The sequence below is a fragment of the Giraffa tippelskirchi genome, chromosome 13, assembly GCF_054371585.1.
Source record: "Giraffa tippelskirchi isolate mGirTip1 chromosome 13, T2T-mGirTip1v1.2.pri, whole genome shotgun sequence".
Lineage (NCBI taxonomy): Eukaryota > Metazoa > Chordata > Mammalia > Artiodactyla > Giraffidae > Giraffa > Giraffa tippelskirchi.
The window spans coordinates 39,937,682-39,955,923 of NC_137287.1; the positions used below are offsets into that span (position 1 = coordinate 39,937,682).

The 18,242-nt window shown below is 64.2% G+C and overlaps 1 protein-coding gene across 15 annotated transcripts; it reads right to left on the minus strand.

Moving 5' to 3' along the window:
* Window positions 1–420: 420 nt before the first annotated feature.
* TRAF7 (TNF receptor associated factor 7) lies at window positions 421–18,102 on the minus strand. Of its 15 annotated transcripts, none has more exons than XM_081555411.1 (22): window positions 18,040–18,102; window positions 12,820–13,143; window positions 10,657–10,772; window positions 10,370–10,427; window positions 8,873–8,964; window positions 5,968–6,084; window positions 5,489–5,581; window positions 5,313–5,346; window positions 4,577–4,760; window positions 4,344–4,472; window positions 3,519–3,736; window positions 3,370–3,443; window positions 3,146–3,194; window positions 2,942–3,069; window positions 2,664–2,746; window positions 2,030–2,069; window positions 1,792–1,908; window positions 1,597–1,719; window positions 1,375–1,494; window positions 1,154–1,285; window positions 951–1,070; window positions 421–784 (listed from the first exon to the last, which is right to left on the minus strand). In XM_081555411.1, exons 3-22 carry the CDS (start codon window positions 10,732–10,734, stop codon window positions 770–772), a joined length of 2,004 nt encoding a protein of 667 aa, XP_081411537.1. In that variant the 5' UTR covers window positions 10,735–10,772; window positions 12,820–13,143; window positions 18,040–18,102; the 3' UTR covers window positions 421–769. The 15 variants fall into 15 exon arrangements, with proteins under 15 accessions (XP_081411537.1, XP_081411535.1, XP_081411544.1 ...); XM_081555409.1 differs by having other exon boundaries at window positions 4,338–4,472; XM_081555418.1 differs by lacking the exon at window positions 12,820–13,143 and having other exon boundaries at window positions 4,670–4,760.
* Window positions 18,103–18,242: the final 140 nt, after the last annotated feature.

Consider the following 18,242-nt stretch of genomic DNA (forward strand, 5'->3'; position numbering starts at 1 on the left):
GTGGAGGGGCTCTGCCGAGGTGGTGTCTGGGCATGTGGGGCCCCTCCTAGCAGTCACATGCTAACACGTCCCTGGGTGGGTGGGCCTGGCCATCCGCCTGGCCTCTCTGCAGTGGATGGCCCAGACCAGGGCTAGCAGGTGGGGAGGGGGGTCTGGGCAGGGAGCTACTGTCAGCTGTCAATAAACAGCAGAAAACAGAGCTGCCTGGCTCTTTTATTGGTGGGGGGGGGTGTATATTGGGGCAAGTGGGGGGCTTGCCTGTTCCTGGCAGGGGGGAGCAGTCACCAATAGGACCACATCCTGGGGTTGTCAACAGGCACCTCTGTGGTCCCTGCCCAGCTTCCCTCCCACTGGCCAGCGCCTGTGTACCCCGACATGCTCAGGTGTCCTCCCTCCCCGAGGACCATCCCCACTCAGAGCCACAGTCTGTGCAGCTTTTATTTCAATCAAGAAGTAATCAAATCTATATACAGTCTAAAAACAGTGTAGAAAAGGTGAGTAAAAAGGCCCACAGTCCATCTGGAGTGAGGATGGAGGTGGGCCTGGCGAGCGTCGTACCTGGCACCCAGATGGGCTGGGCACTGTCCTGGCAGTGACGATGACAGGGCCAAGCAGAGGGAGGCTCACTGGGCACAGGGCAGGGAGGGCACTGCCTGCCTGGCTGAGTCCCCATGGGGCAGGCAGAGACCCCAAGACCAGTCACGTGCCCACCAGACTTAGACAGGCCTAGGTCAGGCCCAGAGGAAGCCGAGACCCGGTGTGGATTCTGTTAGCAAGTCCACACCTGCAGGGGGAAGACTCCGTTTCAAATGCCACTTTGGCCACCCAGCCCCAAAGCCAGCTGCCACCCGTGCCTGCCCCCCACTGCCCGGGGTGCTAGCTCCCACCCACCTCCCTCGCTCCCACTTCCCCACGCAGCCCCTGTGGATGGCCTGGGCTATGGCGCTGACCTTCACAGTGCTGTCCACAGCTCCGGAGAAGAGCCGGCCCCGGGACACGGCCAGCGCGGTCACACTGCCCTGGTGACGCAGCAGAGTCTGCGTGCAGATCATGTTGTCCATACTCCAGACCTGGGGACACAGGGGACATGAGGACCGCCCAGGCCTGGCACCCACCCTGAGCCTCCCCCTCCAGTTGCTCAGCCGGCTCGTACCCTGAGAGACCGGTCATAGGACGCACTGAAGACTTTGGTCTGGTCTGGCGTCGAGATGACTGCCAGGGCATACACGGTGCCAACGTGGCCCGTCAGGGTCCGCACCTGCTCCTTAGACTCGATGTCCCACACCTGGGGGGGTGGCACCAGCAGGTCAGAGGCACAGATGGGGGCAGACAGGGGCCCGGAGTCAGAGGCTGCCCCTCCGCGTCCACTCTTACATGGATGAGGTTCTCGTAGGTGCCGCAGACGATGTGGTGATTGGTCACGGCGATAGAGTAGACGCTGCCGCCAGACGTCTGCAGGACATGGATGCAGTCGAGGGTCCGGATGTCCCAGATCTGTGGGCAAGCACGGGCCACTTGGTCCCAGGCCAGGCTGCCCACCCACAACCCAGGGTGTGTGTGAGGACCTCCCTGCGCCGGCTCAGGGCCAGGGCCCACCTTGATTGTCTGGTAGGAGCCGCTGTACAGGTAGCTCTGGGCGGCTACCAGGGCCCGCACCCAGTGGTTGAGGCCGGTGAGCTCCTTCTTCAGCTTCAGCTCAGTGCCCACGATGTCCCAGACCTGTGGGAGTGGCCATGAGCGCAGGCTGGGGAGCGCGCCCCAGCGCCCTGCACACACCTCGCCGGGCCTGACCTTGATGGCCTTCAGGGAGCCACTGAAGAGCATGTTGTGCGATGACACCAGCGTGCACACCGGGTTGTCGTGGGCCCGGATCGTGTTCACCTTCTGTAGGTTCTGTATGTCCCATACCTGGCGGGAGACAGGCGTGAAGCCTTAGGCCCTGCTGAGCCCAGGCCCCAGTGGCACAGTGTGCCCAAGGCTCTCAGGCAGGCGTGGGGCCCAACCCTGCCCGCCCGCCGGCCCTGCTCACAATGATGGTACAGTCGGCCGAGCCACTGTAGAGCTTGCACCTGGGGAAGCAAAGCCAGGGTGTCAGGGCGTGAGAAGCCAGCATCCCTGCCGACACCGCCCTGGCCGGGCCAAGCAAGCACTGGCCACCGGGAACCAGAGGCCTGGGCCATTGCCAGGACCACTACAGCTTCCTTGAGCCCAGCCTCGGTCTTCCCACCTCAGTGAGAGGACCTTGGACATGCCTGCCTGGCAAGCGTCTGACAGCTGAGCCAGGAGGTAATTGCCCTTGTTAGCGTTGCTGGCAGTCATCTCACACACACACACTCACGCCCACAGCACACAGCCTCATGACACGCGCCAGGAGGGACTGTCTAGAAGGGGCACTCTGGGCGTGAGGGGGTGGCCGGACCCTCTTGGCCAGCAGGAGCCTGCCTCCCCTCCGGTCCCACCTGTCCCTGGCCACCTGAGGCTCTCCGGGGTCAAGGCTCTGCTCACGGAACGCACAGCATCAGAGACGGAGGCCCACATACTGCCACCCATGACTCGGCCCTGCTCGGAGTCCCAGGAGTGGCAGACAAACTCACCCTAGGACACATGCAGCCACAGTCCACGTGGGCCCTGTGCTCAGTGGACACACGTGCGCCCACACTCACCCCTGGATGCAGAGGGCCAGCACGATGCCGTCATGGCCCTCCAGCGTCTTCTGGCACTTGTAGGTGGTACATGTGTCCCACACCTGCAGAGACCAGGGTCAGGGCAGATCCCAGCAGGGCCAGCCCGGTGGCAGGGGGCACTACAGCACGAATGATGTGAGCATGGGGGAACAGAGAAAGGCCTGTCCACAGGCAGGCCTGGAGCTGGCAGAGGTTGGCGTGCCATGCCCAGCCCTGCTGCTCCAGGCTGCCAGGCCCCTGGGCAGGCCCCTACCCACCTTGATGGTCTTGTCAGAGGAGCCGCTGAAGAGCAAGTCCCCCATCGAGTAGACACAGAGACACCAGACTGGGCCCTGGTGGCCCACGAAAGTTCCCTTGCACTTGAAGATCTGCTGTGGGTCATAGGCTGCAGAGAAATGGCGGGGGTGAGGGCTCTGGGGGCCCGGGGAACACAGGGTGGGCAGCAGGGGGCCCACACTCACATCCGAGGATGCCCATGTTCAGCCGCGCGTTGATGTGGGACAGCTCGTCCTGCGGGGCCAAGAGCAGAGCAGAGGGTGGGGTGGGTGGGGCCCTAAAGGCCTTTCCTGCCCCAGGCAGGGCCCCCAGCACAGACACCTAATCCTGAGTGGAACAGGCCTCCTGCTGGGACCCACCCCACCCACCTCCCAGCGTCCGGCCCCGCCCACAGCCCCTGCCCGCTCACGTTCAACATGGACGCGTCCCTCCGGAACTCCATGAGGTCCTCGCTGAGCTTGCTCTGGTTTTCATCCAGGACGTCTGAGCGGCAGGGGAGGGGGTGTCAGAGACCCAGAGGCAGGGCTGACCCCCGCGCCCCCTGGGCCGGGCTCTCACCGAACTTGAGCTCCAGGCTCTTCTCCAGCTGGTCGATCTTCTCCGAGAGCTTGCCCAGCATGGAGCGCAGGAAGGCGATCTCCTGGTCCTTCTGGGCCAGCGCCACGTGCATCTCGTGGAAGCGATCATCTGTCTGCTGCAGGAACTCCTTCAGGCCCTCAAAGCGGCAAGTCTCCAAGTGCGTCTCGTACGTGTCCTGGTTCCCGATGAACGTGCACCTGGAGGGACAGGACAGCTGCCCTGCCCACCTGCCCGCCCAGGTGGGCCCTTCCCTCTGCCTCTCCAGCCCCGAGAGTCTCCCGCAAATCCCACTTTTGTGCCGGGCCACTACCCTGCGCACACCCGCTCGCTCATCCGCCCATCCTGCCTCCGCCAGCAATCCAGCCGCTGCACTCTGGCCCAGAGCTTCTCCAGGACTCCTGCTCCCCCTCACTGGCTTCTGCCCCAAAGAGCCAGCTGCCGCCTCCTCTCCCAGCCCCTCTCCCCTCTGCTCTCAACTCCCTGCTGCTGGTCCAGCTGCCGGAAGCCCTCTCCCAGGTCCGGGCCCAGCTTGTGCCGTTGCATGCATCAGCCCCCAGCTCCCTGGGCGCCGTGTCCCCACGGGGCTCAGGTCTCCTCCTCGGCACCTGTACCTCGGTTTGTAATTACACAGTCAACGGTGTGGCTCTTGCTAAGGCCGTCTCCCCAGTGCCCAGCACTCAGGCGGATCTCAGCCAAGGTTTGCTGGAGGAAGGACTGTGAATGCCAGCCCAGGCTCGCCGCCCCCCACCCACCTGCCCCGGCCCGGGCGGCCCCTTGCGCCCACCCCCGCCCACTCACCCGTACTTGGAGTGGGGACACTTGATGTGCTCGCACTCCTTGAGGTGGGCCTCCAGGTTCATCTTGAGGAGGGGCGGGCAGCTAGGGTTGTTGGGGCAGCGCACAGGTCTGTAGTCACAGCTGCCCTCGTGGTCCCTGCAGGGGCGGCCGGGCAGCACGGCGCAGGGGCTGAGTCCCCAGAGGCCCTGGCTCTCAGGGGCCCCGGGGGGCGGGAACCAGGGGCAGACGGGGGCCCTTACTTTCGAGCGCTGAGCTTGATGGTGAAGGGGCACCCTCGGGGGTCCACCTCGAAGACGGAGGGCTTCCCACCCCCCGCCGCCCGACAGCCGTGCCTGCAGTGGATGAAGAGCTCGCCGATCTGCTCGGCCACTGCGATGTTGTTCACCACCACCGTCAGCTTGGCGTTGTCCACAGGGCACTTCTCTGGGGGGGAGGGCACACTGACCCCACAGCCCGCCCAGCCAGCCCCGCCCCGGGGAGATCATGCTCTGGTGGGCGGGCCTGGAGCCTGCTCCCCTGCTGGGTGGGCTGAGCCTCCACTGGGGGCCTCATCCCCTTGTCTACTTTCCCCTCTGGGGCTCCCAGAACAGGAAGGGACGCTCGGCAGTGCCACCAGGGACGACCACTGGGTGAGCGGTGGTGACAGAGGCCTCTTAGTGGACCCGGGAGTCTGGGCTAGTGCCGGGGGGCTGGAGACAGAGCATGGAGTGGGCCAGTGGCCAAGGCCTGAGTCCGCGAGGCTGGCAGCCTTGACACCGGGCGCTGCACCCGGGGGTCTCGCCCACGCCCGCTGTGGGAGGGCACCGAGCTGCCCTGTTGTGGAGGCCCCGAGCCTGGCCTGAGTGCTGGCCCAGGAGCTGCCAGTGGGGGAGGACTGGGGGCTCCGTCAGTGCGGGGCCCCAGGCAGACCTCCCCAGGAGGACCTCCCTGCCACTGGGGAGCTGGGTGGCCAGGCCTGGGCTGAGAGGGTCCTACCTGATTTCAAGGCGCATCTTCGGCAGAAGGTGTGCTGTGGGGACAACGGGCAGGTGGGGGCATGGCCGCAGTGGGGCCCACCCCTCACCCGCTGCAGAGGCATGTGCTGGGCAGCCAGCCCGGGCGCCCCACGGTGCGGGGCTCACAGAGTGCACAGGCCAGGGAGGGCAGCTCACCCCACAGGTGGTGATCACGGGGTCCTTGAACACACTGCAGCAGAGCTGACAGCACAGCTTCACCGAGGGCTGCTCGGCGAACACCAGCGGCTCCTGAAACCAAGCAGGGCGGGGTGAGGGGGCGCCGGGGCTGCGGGCAACTAGCTCCCCGTCCCGCGGGCCAGGCTGTGTCCTGAGGGGAGCCCGCTGAGGCCTAGGGCTCGAGGGGACTCATGCGCAAAGGGGCCCTCCAGTCGTGCCCACCCTCTTCCTGGGACGCAGACCAGAAGGGGCCCCAGGTGGGCCCTGCCTTTCCTTCTGAAAACTGGTCCCCGGGCAGCCCCTGGGACACGGACTGAGAAGAACGTGCCTGGGGGACCCTGCCTGGGCCCCCGAGTCCCCGATGTGGACCTGTGCGGACGAGGGCCCCAAGTGGGGCCTGAGGGGAAGGGGTCCCCACCGCCCAGCACGGGGAGGGCCCCCCCACTGGCCACACCTACCGGCTCCTCCTCCTCCTCGGGCAGCGAGAATGTGGAGCGGAGGGACATGCTAGACTCGGAGTGCAGGGAGCGCACGGAGATGGCCGAGTCGGAGCGGCGAGGGGTGCTGATGGGGGGCTGCGGGCAGGGGGGCAGCCGTCAGCCGGAGGGAGGGCCAGGCCCAGACCCCTGGCCCAGCGGGCGCCCGCCCAGTCCCCACTGTGCCGTCTGCGCGAGGCCCTGCCGGCCCCGCGGTCCTGGCCCTGCAGTTGGGACGCCCGCTCACGTCTGCCAACTTTCTTTGTGTAAATGGAGAGACTTCCTGCTATTCAATTCTACGAGGACACGCTCGGCCTGCTTCCTGCTTCCCGTGAGGGAATGTGGGCCACAGAGGGGGCACCTCCACCAGCCAATCCTGGGGTGAGGGTGGCCATGGCCCCCAGACTGCCGGAGGGAGGGGCTGGAAGGCTGGCTGCAGGAGGCTGCGGGGCTCCAGGGGCCCACGGGGCCGTCCTGCCCAGGGACAGTAGGCCAGGCTGGGGCGGCTCCCAGGGGACGGTGGACACCCCCCCCCCGACCAAACTGCAGTCCAGCTTCTGAGAGCAGGTGGGAGGGCCACAGGTGCTGGCCTCTGCCTGAGCCCCCAGAGACACAGAAGGGGGGTGTGCCAAGACAAGGGGCGGCTCCAATCACTCCCATGCTCCTCCCTCACCCTTCCCGAAGCCTCATTCAAGAGCCATAAACCGCCTGCCTCTGCGCCCAGCCCACCAGCCCCTCTGGGCCCAGCCCCCTCAGCCTGGCTGCCTCCTTCCGAGCCGCACAGGGTGTGCGGACTGTTGGAAGGGTCCCCTCCCCACCAGCCCGAGGCGCAAGACCCCTGTGGGCCCAGGGAGGCAGGCTTAGTGTCAGGGCCCAGCTTCCCCGCGTGCGGGCGGCAGAGATCTGTGTGCCCAGTGTGCCCACGGACAGACACCTCCCTCGCCAGGGCAGCGCCCGGCAGCCTGAGTGGCACGTTTGCATGGGAACGCCACATGAGGAACGAGAGGGGACAGGCAGAGGAAGTGAGTCAGACCATCCCCAGGGCAGCGCTGGAAGCCAGAGAGCGAGAGCAGGTCCAGGCGGGAGTAGGGCCAAGCGCACGGCTCGGGTCTCTCTCCCTGGCTGCCTCCCCCTCACGGGGACCCTACTCCACCTGAGTGGAGGGGCAGCTGCAGGCCTGGGCCGGGGGCAGGGCCGCTGGCCCCAAACCGCAGGGCCTGGGAAGGCCCAGCTCCTCAGGGCAAGCAGCGGGGGCAGCCTGGGGGGCCCAACAGCCAACAGACTTGGTGTCCAGGTGGCTGCGGCTCAGAGCCCTCAGCACGTGCCCACACCCGGAGCCACCAAAACCCAAGGATTCCAGACACCACAGGCACAAGGAATCCACTGTCCTCAAGGCCCAGCTGAGCAGGCGGGCCTACTGCTTCCAGCCTTGCTCCATGAACATGTCACAGGCCCCTGGCACGTCATGGGCCCCAGACACATCACAGATCCCGGGCATGTCATAGGCCTCAGACACGTCACAGGCCCCGGGCAAGTCACAGGCCTCAGACACATCACAGGCCCCAGACACATCACAGATCCCTGGGTACGTCACAGGCCCTGGGCATGTCACAGATCCCGGGCACGTCACAGGCCTCAGACACGTTACAGGCCCTGGGCACGTCACATATCCTGGGCATGTCACAGATCCTGGGCACATCACAGGCCCCGGACATGTCATAGATTCCGGACACGTCACAGATCCTGGGCACGTCACGGACCCCAGACACATCACAGGCCTCCGGACATGTCACGGACCCTGGACACATCACAGGCCCGGGCACGTCACAGGCCTCAGACACAGAGGCAGGCAGAGCCCAGGTGTGGGAGCCTGTGCTTGGGGAGGGCCTAGTGTCGTTCTGGGCACACGAGTGTGTTTTTTGAATAATTAGAAATACTTTTTTTCTCCCTATGGTGATGCATAAATAATTTTCAACTCTATCATAAAAGTTAAAAGGTGAAAGCAATAAATATAACTATCTATAGTAACTTAAAGGATAAAATAAAAATAAATAAATAAATAAATAAACAGAAAACAAAGGCTGGCCACCGAGGAGAAACCTTGGGTGCCGGGGGCCAGCAGGGCTGGAGAGCCAGCCAGAGTCTGGTGGAGGTCCCAGGGAAAGCAGGGGCAGCGCAGAGATGGAGGTGCGGGTGGGAGGGCCCGAGGGTGACCACGCCCCAAGCCCACCAGCCGGGTCCGCCTTCGCTTCCCCCCGCAGCCCCAGAGCCTAGCGAGGGGCCAGGGGCCAGACTGACAGGGGACGGCCACTGTGACCCTGGCCCCACGGCCTGGGCACTGACAGCCAGCTCCATGCTGCCCCAAACTCCTTAATCAGGAACCCCCGCCTGGGCCTGTCCACATTTCCCTGCCTGCTGACTCCTGCTTCTGGTCAGCACTCCCAGGCTCAGGACCCCTGCCTCCACCCAGCAACCCACACACAGCCTCTACTCAGTAGGAAAGAAAGCTTCAAACATGGGGATCAGACCTGGTCAGCCTCCTGAAGGAACCTTCCATGGCTCCCACCACTCCCATAGGAGGGAGTTAAACGTCCAGACCTGCAGGTGCCGCACCCCCCGGCCCGGCTGCCCCTCGCCCGCTGCCTCCCTGGAAATCTGGCCACGGGGGCTCAGGCCTGGGGGTGTCACTGCGCTGGGCCCCTGCCTCACCTTCTGCTCCACCCTCACCCCTGAGCGTCTGCTCCACCCTCACCCCTGAGCGCGGGGCGCTCCCCACAGCGGAGCCTGCACCTTCAGCTCCTCCTGGGCCCCGGGCCGGAAGGGAGGGCCTGGCAGGAGAGAGAGGCCTGCCCCGAGGGGAGGGGTGCGTGGCGGGGCGCAGACCTACCATGCTGTCCTCCTCATCCCGCGGGGAGTAGGCCAGGGAGCTGGAGGAGGAGGGCGTCCTGCGGTGCTGCTTGTACGTGCTGGTCCCGTCGGCTGCATGGAGAGAGGGCCATGCTGGGCCGCGGGGAGGCCTGACCACCGGGCGGACAGCAAATGCCCCCGCACGTGGGCCAGGCAGGGGCCATCCCGGACAGCCCCAGCCCTTGCCCTGCTGCCCCCAGGCAGAGAGGTCCTCAGCCCCTCAGCTGGCACAGCAGCCTGGCGGTCCAGGCCCCCTCTCCACCCACCTCCTTCTGCGTGTCACCCCAACTGCCCAGAGAAGGCATTGGTCGGGGGTCCACATGGGAACAGGCAGCAGCTGGAGGTGCACAGTGGCCCCCCCGGTCTCGGGCCCAGCCAGGCCCAGACGTCCCCACGACCAGCCCCAAAGGCACAGGTGCACAATCCAGGCTTCAGTGGGCTGCCCTGTGAGTGGCCCTGCGTCCCTGCCTGGAATCAGAGGGCCTGGTCGCTGGCTCTGCCCTGCCCCGACACTGATGGGGGTGCTGGGTGGCACAGGTCCCGCTGCCCTCTGCCTAGGAGCTCACGACTGCCAGAGTAGTGTGCCACACAGCTCCTAAAGGCAGATGAGAAATCAGAGACACGAGAGATGTGGGTAGAGGGGATGCGTATTTGCTTTTTCCTCAGAAAGGAACATCTGAGGAAAAAAGAGGGCTCTTTCAGAGCCCCCGGGGGGTCACTCAGCAGGAGAAAGGAGCCTGGGTCAGCAGAAGTGTGCGGCGGGCTGGAGGCCCAGCTACCATGTGTATCCAGAGAAAACCCTGGAAAAGCAGCTAAAACTCTAATTTAATTAGCAGCTGGGGCACTCTGAGGTGGGGCTTCCCACTGGCTCAGTGGTAAAGAACATGCCTGCGATGCAGGAGCTGCAGCAAACATGGGTTCAATCCCTGGGTGGGGAAGACCCCCTGGAGAAGGGCATGGCAACCCACTCCAGTGTTCTTGTCTGGAGAAACCCAAGGACAGGGAGCCTGGCGGGCTACAGTCCATGGGGTCACGGAGTTGGACACGACTGAGGCGACTTGGCATGCACGCATGTACTGTGAGGATGGGCAAAGCCCTGAAGAGGCAGAAGGATGAGCAGTCCTTCCCAGAGGGGCCATGTGCCGTCTCCAGGGAGGAGGCTGTGCCTTTGTGTGCTGGTTCCTCCCCACCTCCTGGACACACCACGCTGGGGACTCCCCAAGGGCCCACACTCCAGGAAGGACCCCAAGAGTCTGTCCTGCCACGTTCCCAGGCCCAGCCTGTCCCCGAGCCCGATCCTAAGAGCCTGGGGTTGGATGGGTCAGGGGTCACTTGATAAGGGACGGGGTGTGAAGTGGTGCCCATCCGGACAGGCAGCGGGCAGGGCTCTGCGAGGAGGTGCAGGGGGACCTGGGGGCGGGCAGCGGGATGGCGGACTGCTTCCCCAGCCCAAGCTGGCCTGGGCTCCCAGGCTCACCTTTTGTGATGGTGGTGACAGCGGAAAAGGCGGGCCCGAAGGTGGTTTCCATTCTGGTCTGGAGAGAGAATGAATGTGACTCGGCCCTGACCCCATGGAGGATGTGGACACACACGTGGATACGGGCTGACACACTGTCCCACTGAGGAGCCTGCATGCACACTAGCAGACACACCAACCACACACACGGCACAGCCCACCCGAGGGGCCTCCAGGGACGGACTGGGTGTTCCGGGAAGTCCCCCGGGGCCCAGGAATGCGGGGTGGGCGCGGGGGGTGCCCCTCACCCCGGTGGCGTCTGGGGTGGGAAGGTTGCTTGGCCCCCCGGAGAAGCGGTTGTAGCGGGCGCCCTTGCCCGAGCTCATGCTCTAGAGCAGCATCCAGGCTCCTCGGGCGGCGTCCCCTGTGGGCAGAGCACAAACACAGGGCTCCAGACTGGTTGGCGGGGCTGCTCCGCGCCAGCGGGCCTGCTCTGGCTTCGGCCTGGCTCCACCACCAATCCCAACAAGGGTGGGTTTGTGTGGTCAAAGCCCTGTCACCTCCCGCCCACCCCAGGTGTGGACGGGCTGGAGGGAAGGAGGAGGCCCAGGGGAGGCAGGAGCTGTGCTCAGTTCTACCTTGCTCCAAGGCTTAGCCCTCGGGAAAAGCCCACCAGCTCTGCCCCCCCCACTCCTTCTCTGTCTGCTCCCCGGGGTCCAAGGTCCGAATGCCCCTGGGGCCAAGGCTGGGCCAGCCTCAGGACGTTTCCTGCCAGGGCAGGTGTAGTCAGGCCCCAGTCTTCAGGGTGGTGGGATGCTGGCCACACCCCAGGGGACCCACCCCTTGCCAGCCGCACCACAGGCAGAAAGCCCCTTCGGGCAGGAGAAGAGCGCAGAGCTCAGACTCTGGACCATGTGCAGGTCACCCACCCTAGGAACAGAGCATGACTCTGCTCACCCCCCAGGGTGACTCAGTCTAAAGGGCTAGGGTAGCAGGTAGCTACTGGTGAGACGGTGCTGTGGGCATCACCCCTGGTTTCCGGGGACTCCCACCCGAGAAGAGAGGGGCTAGGGTGGGCCCAGGGAGAGCTAGCGAGGCCTGAGTGTAAGGAGACCCCGTCAGCCACCCACAGAGGACGGGCCCTCCGGGAGAGCAGCTCCACTCCCAAGACAGTGCCCACCCTGATGGGGCCAACTGATCCGAAGAACTGACTCATTGGAAAAGACCCTGATGCTGGGAAAGATTGAAGGCCGGAGGAGAAGGTGACGACAGAGGATGAGATGGTTGGATGGCATCACCGACTCAATGGACATGAGTTTGAGTAAACTCCGGGAGTTGGTGATGGACAGGGAGGCCTGGCATGCTGCAGTCCATGGAGTCACAAAGAATCGCCACGACTGAGCAACTGAACTGAACTGGAGATGGCCATATCAGCAAACCCCCCACCCCCAAAGAGGTGTGCCTGCCGTCAGGACCTGCCAAGTCTACAGCCAGGAGCACCATGTCCCCCCCACGGTGGTCAGCTGTGTTGACAGCCCTGAGGCTTCAGCCTGAAGTCGAGCTTTGCACAGGGAGGAAGGCCACACGCCCAGGCCCTGTCACCAGGCCCACATGAGCTCTCCACCTCGGGAGACCTCCAGCAGCCTCCCCTGGACATGCACCACGGGCTCGGCGCCCAGCCCAGCCGTCAGACCAGCATCAAGAACAGCTCTCTCCGTGCTGCGGGGCAGGCAGGGGCCCACCTTGTGCTCTGGGGGTCCTGCAGGACCCTGAGGCTCCATGGGGAAGGACTACCCAGCCCCCTACGAGAAGGCGAGAGATGCTCTACACCCCCCACGTGAGTCCAGCAGAGAGCAAGGCACAGTCCAGCTGGTTCTGGCACTTTCCACACCAGGCCCTCCTGACCTGGCCCATGCAGCGACACCCACGCCCCCCCACAACAGCCAAGCAGTGTGCCCTGGGGCCCACCGGAAGGATGGCAGGGAGGGGTCGGTTCTAAAGCTCTCTGCACTTTTCCCCAGCTGTGTCCCTCCAAAGACCACCTCTCACCACCAGCTTAAGTTTTGAGACTCAGGCCTTGACAGGATGCCTCTTGGCCCCCACAGGTGGCACTGCCATGAGGCACCTCGCCCGCCTGCAGGGCTCTGAGTGCCGGGGGGGGGTCCCCAGAGCTTGGCCAAACCCTCCCCCTCCTGCCCGCTGTGATTCGAAGGGCTTGCCCCTGCTGCCCCCAGCTCTCTGTGGCTTGTTCTCTAGGGGGTAACAGGGGCTCTGGAAGCCCACCTCCAGCGCCCCCATGGGTCTCTCTGTTAAGGAGGAAATCCTGGGGCGGCCCTGCTAGGAGTAAGGATCCTGGGCTGTGGCTGGCGTGAGGCCCAGCCAGCGCCAGCACTCAACCCTTCGGTGTGAAGAGCTCCACCCCTTTGGGGAAACCCATGGCTGGCTCTGGGCAGCCGCCGGCTGACACTGACCTGGATTTTACAATCATCTGCCCCCTCCGCTGCAAGCTCCCTGGGCCAACGAGGCCAGCTGCTGGCTGCAGAGAGCGGCGCCCACGGTTGGTCCGGGCGGCTGAGACCCTGGCAGGCGCCCCCCTCCCCGGGCCGCAGCCAGCCTGCCTGCCCCCAGGGGTGCTGGTTGCCTGAGCGCCTGTTGCGGCGGCGGTGGTCTGGCTGTCCCGCTCTGAAGTGAAGTAAACAGAAAGGTACGCAGGACTCGCAGGCAACATGCAAATCAGCCGGAAAGTCCCTAGACAGCCAATAGGGTCCGGCGGGGCGATGACACACGACCCGGGGCTGAGAGGGGGAAGGACGGAGGGAATCACTTTCCGGTTCACAGGGTTCAGGGCGCCGCTCCAGCCCTGGATGATGGGGGACCTTGGTCGTCCCGCCCACCCTCACACCCCAGACGGTGGTGGGGGTACCCTGCTAGCCCTGCCCACCCATGCGCCCTGGAAGGCGTGCGGGGGCGTGCGCCCCGGATGGTGGGGGCACCCTGCTCGCCCCACCCACCCAGAACGCTGAGATTGCATCCAGAACTTGGAATTGAGCGAGATGCCCCCGGCCCGCCCTCAGACTGGCCCCCCAGGGGCTGCATTTCGTAATAACAGTCCTCCCCAGTATCCTCTTCCTGGAGGCCAAAACCCTAGAAACGCAAGAGCACAGCTCAGCACTCCATGGGCTGGGGCTCCATGCAGGCCGGCCCAGGGGTTGGGTGGTGGGGTGTGTGCCCTGGCCCCGGGGGAGGAGGCCCGTTCCCCACCTCACAATCAGCCTGAGGCTCGTAGGCAGGCAGGAAGTTGTCAACAGAGAGTGAGAATCCTCACCCACACCAGAACCTGGCCCCTGGTAAACCGGGAAAAGCTGTGGGCTGACAGACCCGGGAGACCCGGGGAAAGGGAGGGCAAGAAAGCACTCCCCCTCATCCTTCCTGCCTCCCAGCCAAGGCACCTCAGCACAGTCTGGGAGCTAGATTCAGAGATCCTATCCCTGAGAAAGGCCCCCAGTCCCGATGGAAATGGGGTGTCCACCTGGGGTGAGGCTGGAGGGACGGGGGACCAAGAACAGCCCCTCCCCTGCCTCGCCTGAGTTGGGGTCAAGACCCAGGGGTCTTTGTCCACCCACACTCGTGTCTAAGGGTCTCCTGGGGCCCTGGGTGCACTCACTGCCCAATGAGGAACTAGAAATTTGCCCCAAATGCCCCAGCGCCTGAACTTCTCCATCCACCCCGCTTCAGGAAAGCCCCCCGCCCGTTCCTCTGATCAGCCCCCCTGGGAGGGAGCCCAAAGGGATCTGCTAGGGCCTCCCCTTCAGGAGTGTGGGACATGACGCCCCCTTCCCCTCGGGCACTACCCAGACAGCTGTGTGGCAGCCACGGTCAGCAGGGTGGCCAGACAAGGCCAAGATCTGCCAGCCGCGCCGACAGCTGGGCAGCAGGTGTGGTGGGGTCCCCTGAGCAGCACATGCTGAGCCAGCAGGGGTGGACTGGCCTCTAAACGCCATCAGGCCATACATTTGATGCTGACCGCCCAGGGAGGGGTGTGGGTGGCTCTGCGGAGCTCTGTGTGCAGCCTTGGCATCACTTGCAGACCACACAGCCCCAGGTAAGCCCTGCCCCGGGGGTCCCCTGGCCCAAGCCCAGGGGTCCCCAGGGGCCCCCAGGCCCAAGCCCAGGCCAGGCTGCCAAGTCCTGTAGAGACAGGCCTGGTCGCCATAGCAAAGCTACACACACTTCCCATCGCTGTTCCCTACGTCTCCTTAATATGCCTTTTCCATCCCAGACAGGCAGGCTGTGACTGTCAGGGTCCCCTCGGACCCCAGTGCGCCCTGGTCTGGGGCCTGCCCAGCCACCTTCCGGCCCAGCACTCAGCCCAGGCCTTGGCCTTCTCCTCTCCGTCCTTCCCCTGGCACCCACAGACCAGACTCCACAGAGGTTTCAGAGCTGCCTGAGACACCTGCTGTGGCCTGCCCTCCCCAGGGCTCTGCCCCCTTGCCCCCTCCACCCAGCCTCCTGGCCTTTCCTGTCCAGAAGCAGCCTCTCCAGCCTGCCGGGCCCCCCCTGCACCGCAGCCCAGCCTTAACCTCCACTTGGCAATGGAAATGCCTTCCCCTCCCCACCCGCCCTGGGGGCCAGCCTCATCCCCCCATCGTTTCTTCCCCATATCTGAGGGCCACGTATGAGGTCTGGGCCTGGTTCAGCCTGAGGGATATCCAGAGGGCTTCCTGGAGGAAGAGGCTGGCCAGATCCAGCACAGGGAGAGAATGTGCTGGAAAGAGGTGGCATTCATCCTCCTCTCTCAGTGTCCAGCTGCAGGGCCGCTTTTTCCTGCCCACACCCTCCCTCCACCTCAGGGCCCAGCCAAGCCCCAAAGGCTGTCCCAAATCAGAGGGTCTAAACTCGTGGAGAGAGGCCCGGGGCCTCGACCTAAGAGCCAAGTGGCTGGTAGTCCCTGGGCCCCGTGTGCACCTCCAGGCTCCCCTGGCCGTTGTCTCATTGCTCCCTGTGTGGCTTCTGTCTCCTGGGTTTTCTCCTTCTTGCTTCTCAGTGGAAGTCGGGGAGGGCACGCAGTCCCTGGGCCAGATCTGGGTCTGGAGGTGACCAGCCCACGCCCCTCAGCCCTCGGGCACACCCCTCCAGTCCTGGTTTCTGCTGGGCTGCTCCTCCTTGCTCCCGGGGGCTCCTGGGAACATCCATCCCCCAAAAGACTTCCAGACAGCCCACCTCCTCCTGCCCGGGCGGCTGAGGGCTAGGTGTGCACAGTGACGTCAGCACCAGCCCACACCTGACTCAACGCTCCTCTGGGGAGCGACCGTCTCTTCTGACTCAGGGCCAGCACACGGGACACAGAGGACATCAGCTGATAGGGATTGGTGGGTCCATCTTCATGGGTCCCCCCGGGTGAGCCAGCCAGAGGCCTGAAATGCTGGGTGCCCAACCATAAGTGCCAGGCTCTGAGAGACCTGAGTTCAAACCCCACCTCTGCCACTTGGCAAGTGTGCAACTTCGGGCACGTTGTGTGCCTGCCTAGTCCTCAGGTTTCTTCACCCATTAAATGGACTGGATGTACCCAAGTCTAGAAGGAACTGTGAGAGATGCCATGTGAGTTAGCAGTGAAGGCTCCACCGACATCAGCTCCTTTTTAAGAACTGAAAACGGAAGCTGCAAGGTCACTGCAGGCACAGACATCCAGCAAGAGGTCAGGGCCGAGGCTGACCAAAGTCCTGTTCCTTCTGCTTCCTCTGTGGCAGCCAGCAAACCAAGGGGCCCCACCTTGTACATAAACCAGCCGCTCCTCAAGCCAGCAAGAGGCTGGATCATTGTGTCTGGGCAGCCGAAGCCTCCAAAGTGGTTCAGGCCCTTCAGCCACATCCTCTTCCATTTCCCAAACTGCCCACTCCTTGGTCCAGCCAACTGGCCAAGGTTCACACCCACTGCATGCCAGGCCCAACGCTAGAGGGAGGGGATGTGGCGACAACTAACCCTGGGTCTGACTCTGGAGAAGCCAGGAGCCTGGGGGGGCGGAGAGGAGGCAGAGGGTTGGAAGTACCACTGAACTGCTCAATCTGCCAAAGGCACTTTTCCAGGGGTTCCTGTCCCCCCTTAGGCAATACTGAAGACCGTGATCTTTTCCATTTGTTTCCAGAGAGATCATGACACACAACCATAGTGGAGTCACTCCACAGAGAACCTCAGCTTGAGCCCCTTCTTCCTGGCTGGGCTCTTATCAGCCAGGTAGCCCATATCCCGGCTCTCCCTGCTCTGAGGGAGGAGGGTCTGGCTTCCTGGAGGCAGTGCTGTTATGCGATGTAGGCACCTCGAGACACAGGGACTAGGGTTTCCATGGAGAAGCTTGGATGCCCAGAGCAGTGAAAGGGGAGATTTATGACAGAGGGGAGAAGAGGTGTGGGAAGGGAGAGGCCCAAAGAGAAGAAATGTGGAAGAGAGATGCCACATGCTTGCTAAAGGCTGGGGGTGGGCAGCCCCCAGGAGAGGGGGCCTGTGTGTATATGAGGAGAGGTCTGCAGGATGGGAGAAGGGGAAACTGATGAGCTGGGCAGCACAGAGCTCTAAGCATGGGACACAGCACAGTGGGGTGGAAACTCTCCCCCAGCAAGAGCAGGGTACAATCCAGCAGGACCTCAGACTCAGCCCCAGCCCCAGCTGACCGTCCTGACCTGGCTCAAGACAACCTGGCCCAGGCAGCCAGACCTAAGTAAGGATTAGAAGAGGAACCCACCCACCCCCCACCCTCCCCCCACCGCACACAATCCAGCTCTCCTTCCCCAGGGAAGCCAGCAGTCCACCCTCCGCACACAACCAGACTTGCTTGACTAGACAGATGTGATGCCCGCTCTCCTGTGCTCGAGTTCCCCAACAGCCTCCCTTGTGAGCACCACGCAGCCTCCATCCTGCACTCTGGCCTGGCCTTACCACTTCACCTCTCACCCTGTCGCCAGAACCCGCTGGTGTCCTCTGAACTTTCTCATCCTGGGCCTTTGCAGTCCTTCTTCTTCTGCCCAAAACGCTTTTCCAGCAACTTCCCAGGACAGGCCGCTTGCTGGAGGTGCCCCACCTCAAGCCCTTCAGGAGCCCCCAGTACTGTCTCTTTCTCAACGCCCTGATTCTTTCTGTTTTTCATAGCACCTGTCACAGATCTTCATGACTGTGTCTGTGTATTGTGGGGTGACCCCCCATCACCGGTTCTGAAAAGGGGGAACGCTTGGAAATGGCTGGAGATATTTTTGGTTGTCACACCGGGGGCGAGGGAGGCTACTGGCATCTGGTGGGTGGAGCCCAGGGATAGCGATCAACACCCTGCAAGGCACAGCGGGCAGCGACGATGGGCACGAAGTGCCAAGAGGGGCGAGGCTGTGAAACCCTCCTCGAGAAGAGCACAGGAGAAGTGGGGTCTCGCTTTCCGCAGTCTCCCCGCACCTGTGACAGTGCTGGTCACTCGGCGGCGAACCGTAAACGGAGGAAGAAGGAGCGAATAAAGAAGAAAAAGGAGGAGAGGAGCGAGCGACGGCCCAGCTGTCAGACAGACAAACGCACGGACGAGGGAAACCCCGGCGCGCCTGAGCCCCGCCCCCTAGGCGCGAACCCTTCCCGGGACCCCAAACGCCGGGCCCCTCGCTCCACCGCTCGGACCAAAGGCGCGAGCCCCGGGCCCAGCACCCCGCGCGGACACTCACCCGCCCGTGGCCGCTCGAGAACGGGAGCGTCATCCTCTCGTTTCATCGTGCCCCCTCAGCCGCGGGCCGGGGAAGGGACGGGCCGCTAGAGCCGGAAGCGCACCGGCGCGGTGCCCGCCGGGAATTGTAGTTCTCCGGCTCTCGCGGCCCCAGGCGGCCGCCTTCCCCTCGGCTCTTCAGGAACTACGACTTCCGGCGGCTCC

Bases quoted from the DNA above. Each gene is read 5' to 3' on its own strand.
- TRAF7 (XM_081555407.1), bottom strand. From the start codon at position 18,072: ATGACGCTCCCGTTCTCGAGCGGCCACGGGCGG. The intron at 4,761-5,312 runs GTAGGACCCTCT...CCTCCCCCCCAG, and splicing joins AAGATGCGCCTTGAAATCAG to AGAAGTGCCCTGTGGACAAC. The intron at 2,070-2,663 runs GTGAGTGTGGGC...TTGCTTCCCCAG, and splicing joins CTGGCCCTCTGCATCCAGGG to GTGCAAGCTCTACAGTGGCT.